At 42.9% G+C, this 8325-nt stretch overlaps 1 protein-coding gene across 4 annotated transcripts in view; it reads left to right on the forward strand.

Moving 5' to 3' along the window:
- The window catches only part of arhgef10la (Rho guanine nucleotide exchange factor (GEF) 10-like a), a 190549-nt gene extending 183219 nt beyond the window's left edge, over window positions 1-7330 (forward strand). For 3 of the 4 annotated variants that reach the window (XM_032513643.1, XM_032513644.1, XM_032513645.1), the window contains 2 exons: window positions 4977-5099; window positions 5969-7330. In XM_032513643.1, the coding sequence (XP_032369534.1) occupies window positions 4977-5099; window positions 5969-6513 (668 nt within the window). In that variant the 3' untranslated portion in view covers window positions 6514-7330. The remainder of the gene's footprint in view (window positions 1-4976; window positions 5100-5968) is intronic. The other variant, XM_032513642.1, reaches the window with a different exon arrangement.
- Window positions 7331-8325: the final 995 nt, after the last annotated feature.

Below are 8325 nucleotides of genomic sequence, written 5' to 3' on the forward strand. Positions count from 1 at the left end.
CATTGCACTCCATTATAGACAGAATACCAGCTGAGATAAGTTGCCTTGTTTTTTTTAACCAGCGCAGCAGTTTTCATATTACATTATGTGCTTACATAATTGCAAAAGGGTTCTCCAATGTTTTCTCAGTTAGTTTTTTTTAAATGATATCAGATTAGTGAACAGAATGTGCCTTTGGAACATTGGATGAATGGTTGCTGATAATGGGCAATGTAGATATTGCATTAAATATCACCCACCCACTCAGATCAGCTGGTATTCTGTCTATAATGGAGTGGAATGGAAATTTGTAAGTGGCCCCATACTTTGGACCGGTAGTGCATATTTTATTATGTTTTAACAACTGTATACTACTATCCCTTTATGGATGGGATATGATTTCTATCTTTGTTGTCGGTCTGGCTCAGGTTAATCTCTTTTGTGAAACATTAACAAACGCCACTGAACTTTCTTTTTTCATCCAGTTTGACAGTCAGTAATAACATGAATGAACTACTTTTACGTAGATTTTCTTTAGGCCTTTATTACATGGTATCGGATCGGTGCATAAACTCCAGTACTTCCCCATACCAAGACCAGCGTTTTAGGCGGTACCGGAGACATCGGAACATCTCTAATTTAGAGCTTTGTCTCACTAGGTTTTCTCTGGTGAGTTGACTAAAGAACAACAAATAAAAACAACCTTTTTCTCTTTTAGATCAAAGTTCCTTCTCTTTTTCTTTTTTTTTCTTTCGAAGAAGAGACTCCTGTGGCTGTGGTATCCGGAGAAAACCGGTGACCCAGAGGTCATTTTCACCCTGCACCTGTGCTCCCACCTTGAAATATGCAGCAGACTTGAAGGGGGCGGGCGTGCCCCCAAGGCTTGGCCCTGGGGGAAGTTCCAGGGAGAGAAAGGAATAAGAGTGGCTCGGCTCATGTCTTCAGGGTCCACAAAAGGAAGAGGATCTTTGAATTAAGTTGTGATTTGTCGAGCTCACAAGAGAAAAGAGGATCCCCCGACACTCGACAGCCACTGATACTGCGCTTGAAATACTGATAGTTTCCCTCTATCAATGGAACTCTGCTCCCCCAGGTTTCTCCTTGACTTATGCTAGGACATGCAGTAATGATATACCCCCTAATCCTTTCCCCTTAATGTGATTTATACTCAATAGGGAATTCCAGTTGCAGTAAACAACAGAAGTTTTCTGAGGCAGAGGGAAAGTGCTGATCTCTTCACTACTAATGCCTTTAATAGTTCTATCCTTAGGGTGAAGACATAATATTCTAAAATAAAGCCCTCGGTGACATATCACAAGGAAACATTTATCTTTAGAGACATCGTCTTTTCAAGGCAAATACCCGCTTCCATGATAAACCCACTACACACTGGAGAAAGTGTGCGTTACTGCAAAAACATTTGGAGGTTGCAAGATTGCTCGAGGTTAAGCTATACCGCCTTAATCTCAAGTGCCTTTGTCATTATTCCTTTTTATCACTATTCTTAAAGACAATGCCTGGGCGCCCACGTCTTCCGAATTCAGATTTCATGGGTACCCGGGAGTGGGCGTTCACGAGCATCCCTCTCTCACTCATACCCTCTAACCACAGTACAACTAGACTCCCCGGCGATGTGAGCAGGTGGCAGACAGTTTTTTCTTCTTCTTCTTTTTTTTTTTTTTTTTTTTTTTTTACGCGGCCTGACCAACTGCTGTGACCCTCCAAGGTCTCTCCACCTGAAGGTGTCTGCTCTCTGTTTGCCGAACAGGCTCCACCGCTCTGCCTCCACTTCCTCTTCCACCCACAGCATCAGCTCCGTACTGTGGAGGGAAATAATGAATGACTCCGTTGAGCCACTAGTAGCAAATCGTCATAATCTGAGCATGACACAGAACACACAGTTAACTGGGTAGCTGTTAAAGCTACCCACGTAAATGAGCATTCGCTTAGTTGCAATCACATGAGTGCTGGTGTAATTCAATTACCATTGCCATGGATATTATGGTAAATGGTTCTATAGATAACTAGGCCACAATAGGAGCCAAGCGCTGAGGGACCACAGAAGAAATGTAAAAATAAATCCACAAAAAAAAGCAGTGTTTTTCACCCCTTTTGTTAAGCGTAAAACAAAGGATGTGCGTGTATAATAAGAGCGCGCAATTATCCGTTCCCCGTCACTAATGCGGTGCTACAGAAACAGTTCCGCAATGAAAAACTTCCCACACAAAAGTTATGTTGACACTTGCATCATGCTCCATCGTAGGACGAATAAAATGTACCTTTATCTAAAGAAAATCACTGCCTAAGCTTACTCCAAGGATTATTAACACATGCAGTAAGGGGAAAGAAAGTCACTTATTGTAATTATGTCAACACAAATGTGTGTTAATACATGTTCTTTTTGTAGAGCTTTGTTTGAAAGATGAGTCAAAGACTCCCAATGTGCAAGTATGATGAGCTAGATGCACTCTCAGAAATTGAATCAATGACCTGAAAGTCAAAATGGTCAAAAAAGGAATTGATGGTTACACATTACTTGAAGGTATCTACATAATAGTGACATGACACTGTCATGAACGTGTCATAAAACATAAACGTTTATGACACAACGCTTCTTTTAGTAAGTGTTATTTGGTTTTGTTATGACAAGTTAGGGTTTATGTGTTATTAGTGTCATGTGTTCATGTGTGACAGTGTCATGTAGAGAACTTCAAATAAAGTGTTACCTAAGTCCTTCTACTCCGATCTTTCTGATAAATATGTCTAAATATGTAACCTGAAGGGATGTTGTTAAATTGTCTTTTGGTCCGAGCTACGTTTAAGTATCTAATATCAGAACCTTTTTTATTAAAGGTGATCTAAGCTATGTTACGTGTGTTTTAGGCAACATTTGTTGTCACATACAGTAAACATCTCCTCACTATCTGCTAGCTGCCTGTCCCCAGAACACACTGAAACATATCCTCACATCTGCTAGCTGCCTGTCCCAGAACACACTGTAAACATCTCTCACTATCTGCTAGCTGCCTAGTCCCAGAACACACTGTAAAAAACTCTCTCATATCTGCTAGCTGCCTGTCCCAGAACACACTGTAAGTAACATCTCCACATATCTGCTAGCTGCCTGTCCCCGAACACACTGTAAAAAACATCTCCTCACTATCTGCTAGCTGCCTGTCCCAGAACACATGAAAAAACATCTCCTCACTATCTGCTGCTGCCTGTCCCCGAACACACTTAAAAAACATCTCACATCTGAGCTGCCTGTCCCCAGAACAACTGTAATAACATCTCCTCACTAACTGCTAGCTGCTGTCCCTGAACCACTGTAAATAACATCTCCTACTATCTGCTAGCTGCCTGTCCCCTGAAAACACTGTAAAAAACATCTCCTCACTATCTGCTAGCTGCCTGTCCCTGAAACACTGTAAAAAAATCTCATCTATCTGCTAGCGCGTCCCCTGAACACACTGTAAAAAACATCTCCTCACTATCTGCTAGCTGCCTGTCCCAGACACACTGTAAAAAACATCTCTCACTACTTGCTAGCTGCCTGTCCCTGAACACACTGTAAAAAACATCTCCTCCCTATCTGCTAGTGCCTGTCCCTGAACACACTGTAAAAAAACATCTCCCATATTGCTAGCTGCCTGTCCCCAGAACACACTGTAAAAACATCTCCTCGCTATCTGCTAGCTGCCTGTCCCCAGAACACACTGTAAAAAACATCTTCTCGCTATCTGCTAGCTGCCTGTCCCCGAACACACTGTAAAAACATCTCACTATCTGCTAGCTGCCTGTCCCTGAACACCACTGTAAAAAACATCTCCTCCCCTATCTGCTAGCTGCCTGTCCCCTGAACACACTGTAAAAAACATCTCTCACTATCTGCTAGCTGCCTGTCCCAGAACACACTGTAAAAAACATCTCCTCGCTATCTGCTAGCTGCCTGTCCCAGAACACACTGTAAAAAACATTCTCGCTATCTGCTAGCTGCCTGTCCCCGAACACACTGTAAAAAAAATCTCACTATCTGCTAGCTGTCTGTCCCAGGACACACTGTAAAAAAGATCTCCTCACTATCTGCTAGCTGCCTGTCCCCAGAACACACTGTAAAAAACATCTCACTATCTGCTAGCTGTCTGTCCAGGACCACTGTAAAAAGACCTCCTCACTATCGCTAGCTGCCTGTCCCCAGAACACACTGTAAAAAAACACGCTCACTATCTGCTAGCTGCCTGTCCCCAGAGCATACTGTAAAAAAACATATCCACATATCTGCTAGCTGCCTGTCCCAGAAACACATGTAAAAAACACGTCTACTATCTGCTAGCTGCCTGTCCCCAGAACACACTGTAAAAAAACATCTCACTATCTGCTAGCTGCCTGTCCCCAGATCCATCCAAAAAAGAAAACTTCCCTGCACATCCATTTTGCCATTACAGTGGGAGGTGAAAACATTTAAGCTCAATATTTCAAAAGCACTCCGATCTCAAGCAGAGACATACAAAACCAACTTCACAGATTCTTGTTTCCTACGTTGTGCTTCTATGAGATTTTTTCTTTCAACTGGGTCAGTAGCAAGTAGACAAATCCAATTTTATTATAATCTGGTTTAACCCAAAGCCCTAGGTGGCTGTGCATGTGTTAAGCTTGTCAAATACAGATTGATCACAGAGCTTAAACCTTACCCAACGCTAAATCGGAAAACCAACACTCAAAAGTATTTTTAACTTTTTGTTCACATCATGCTAGTGCTGAACAGCTTCCAAAATACAGCATTTTGGAAGAACTGGTGATACAAATCAAAAATCAGTGGGAGTTCATAATTCACTCTTAAAAAGATAGACCATCCAGTCACAACAGGGAGTTATCTGTTATTCTTTCAAAAAAAGCCTATAATCTGTTGTAGTGTTGAGCTTTCTGTCCTTTTGTCACAGTGGTTGGTGAAGAAAACTCAAGAAATCAATTGTCTGTCATTGTTTTCTATATTGCAGGTCAGAAGAGCATGCGAGTCACGAGTCTGCTAATTTGCCAGGGGTTGTTGTGGGTGGGCACTGCCCAAGGCTTAATCATCACTCTTCCAGTTCCCAAACTGGAGGGCATCCCCAAAATAACAGGTATGGCTCAGACGGTAGAACAGCCTCTTCAGGCGTTTGTTAATGATAGAAAATGACTCTGCACGGCCCATTATTAAGGTCATACTTCACATTTGTCTTATCGCTCAGTGCAAATATGTGTGTGTGTGTGTGTGTGTGTATATGTATATCTATATATATATATATATATATATATATATATATATATATATATATATATATATATATTGTTGCAGGGTAATTTAAAAACTGCCTGCCAGCGTTTTGTTAATTATGCCAAGTGAAGGAGGTCGTTAGTTTCCCACTTGCACACACATTACTTCATGACCATCTTATTCCAAGCTAGTACTTTAAACACTATGTAAACACAATCTGGGTCCTGGAAATTACGTTCCCATGCAACAAAACTGCATTCTCAATTACGTTGCGACATACTGACATATTACAAAAACGTTTCTGATCAAAGTGTGCGCATGGAGGCGGACTTGCACCCATGGAACTGCTGTTCCTGTAACGTTGATTTGTTTTACGTAACATATGTACCTCACGTACGTAACTTAAATTGCGTAACACACATACTCATTTTTACCCAGCCATTACCCAGTTTTGTTTCAATTCAAAATGCTAACCGAAAAAAAACGTTGCTCTTCAAAAATAATTGACAATGCAGTTTTGTTGTGTCAGAACATAATTTTCTAGGAGACAGGGTTGAAACACAACACAAACTTTAGCTACCAGTACTACCAAATTTGAACTAAATACCCTATGATAAAGTGTTCCAGTCATTTTCAGTTCAATTCAAAGTGCGAATTGCATAATAATCTCCGTTAAGTGACAATGACTAGTCCCTCTGGATGACATCTAAATTGCTGTGTCCCTGCCTCCTACAGGGAAGGGAATGGTCTCTCTAAATGCCCACTGTGGCCCAGTGGACTTCCTGGTGGCCACCACCAGCACTCTGTCTCCTGAACTGCTGAAGAGGGATTCTGTCGCGGATGGCCCAGACTCTGCCTTCGGAGGCGAGGACCGCAGCGACACCTCCTCCCAGGAATCCCTGCAGCAGTCCTACCAGGGGGACGGCAGGGGCAAAGGACGCGGCGTCCTGCTGCAGTACAAGCTGCGCTCGACGTCGGGACTGCCCGGGCGGCCGTTAACGGCGCTGGGCGACGAGGCCTCGGACTCCTCCCTGGAGTCCCTGGAGCACAGCGTGGAAGACGGATCCATCTACGAGCTGAGCGACGACCCAGAAATGTGGGTCCGGGGACGTCCTTGCGAGAGGGACGGGGGGCGCAGGGACAGGGTGATCTCTGCAGCGGTCATCTCTGGAGGCAAGGGCTTCCGTAGACTTAAGGAAGGGGCGGCAACAGGTACTAGGACAAGTGGCGAGGGTTTAGAGAATATTCTCATGGTATGGCAGCTCCCACTGACAGTGTGAAATGGAAAATATACGGCAAGGTGATGGGTATTTATAGATGTCTACCCAGCATAGCCTTGACTCAACCGGTCCATATATATTCAAAGGATTTGAATAACATGTACTGTAGGATGTGAAGGTCTTGCCACCATTACGGAGCTTGACAGGTTAAGATTTATTGGCATGAGGAAGGTAAGACGTGCTGCTTACCAGCGGTACTGTCAGCCCATACGATGCTTTGAATGTTCAGGCTTGTGCGTCATCGCCTTCCCAGCAGTGGCGGAGGCCGCCTCTGATTAGTCGTGAGTGATTGTTTTGATCTGGCTTCCTCATCCTGTCTTTGTTACGATTGATACGCCTCGATTCAACCTCATCATCGCGCCGTGCGCTCTGCCACATTTATTTCACGCAAAGGACTTGTGTGTGTGTGTGTGTGCGCGGCCACGGACAGCACGCCTTTGAGAGGCAGGCTTTGTTGGATCTGCCATGCTCTGCCGAGTCAGAGATGGACATTTTTTATTTGGTCCTGTGGGAGAGATCCCATCTGTATCCAGCTGAAAGCCGGGTACTTCCACCGCATCCAAAAGCACATCAGCATCACTTTATTAGCTCTTAGCCAGCCTTTCTCTCATCCCATACAATGTGAATGTGCGATACCTTCTATTGTGTCTCAAAATTGAATCTGTGCTCTCTTAAAAACAACAAAAAAGGATTTAATATTCCCTGTTTTAATGCAGCTGTTGCAAAAACAATTCTTGGTTATTGAAAATGAGTTTCTTCCAAGAGCTTACCATGCCTTGATTGAGGAGAACCAAGGTAGCACAGACTGGCTGCACAACTTCCAAAAAGCTCATTTGGAAAAGAAAAGTGACAAGAGTCGAAGATGTCATTTCTCTACTCTACAGCGTCCGTATTTGCACTGTAGACGTCCTGTAATTATTACGGATTTATTTTGAGGACAAGAAACTTCTTGGCGCCACATTTTAGAGTTTTATCTTGCCCAAGTACTGTAAATGCCAGATATCTGTTTCATTACACGCCGTCATCCATCTGCTAGATGAAACAGATGCGCGCACAGGGTTTTAACACAGCTCACATTAGCCAGTAATGGATCAAAAAAACGAATGATGAAATAAAAGGGCACATGTTCAGTAATATACATTATGATTTGATTGAAGATGGTAAATGACGTACATAGCATACGTCTGTATTGCAATTAACAGGCGCTGATGTATCAGCCAGGACACTAAATCATGTAAACCTCTTTTCATGTTAATACTTGGTAAATATTTGGAGTTTAACGCAAAGTAATACAATAATATGTTATTATCAAGATATGAAGATGCACGTAAACAACGTGTTGGGTGGGAAGCTCACATCTCCAGTTTTGGTGATTCTCATGCCTTCAGCTGATCCATAGATGGGTCTGTTTGTAACCTGAGGAGCGTATAAAGCTTTTTTAACCTCCTTTAATGAAATGAACATGTGTTGTCTTTTGGCTTTTACTTTAGAAATACAACAACAACAGTGGTATGATGTGAGAAGCGTTCAGTGGTACTGTGTGGAATATTGTGACCTTCACACTATAGCATCGGCCGCCTTGTCTTGCAGACAAAACCAAGCACTTCAGAGTACATATCTTTCAAAGTGTGTCGAACAATAGGTGGAGGCCACGCAAGGACCTAAATACGAACGTAGCTTTGTGGGTTTTCAATGAACCGACGGCGAAGGTAACGGAATATAACTTATTTTCTCCTCCTCTCCCTTCACTCGGCTCTTCCACCACACACGGAATCTCATCTCATCCTTTCATCCCAGAGGAAGCGTAAAGTT

The sequence above is a fragment of the Etheostoma spectabile genome, chromosome 4 (assembly GCF_008692095.1).
Source record: "Etheostoma spectabile isolate EspeVRDwgs_2016 chromosome 4, UIUC_Espe_1.0, whole genome shotgun sequence".
Lineage (NCBI taxonomy): Eukaryota > Metazoa > Chordata > Actinopteri > Perciformes > Percidae > Etheostoma > Etheostoma spectabile.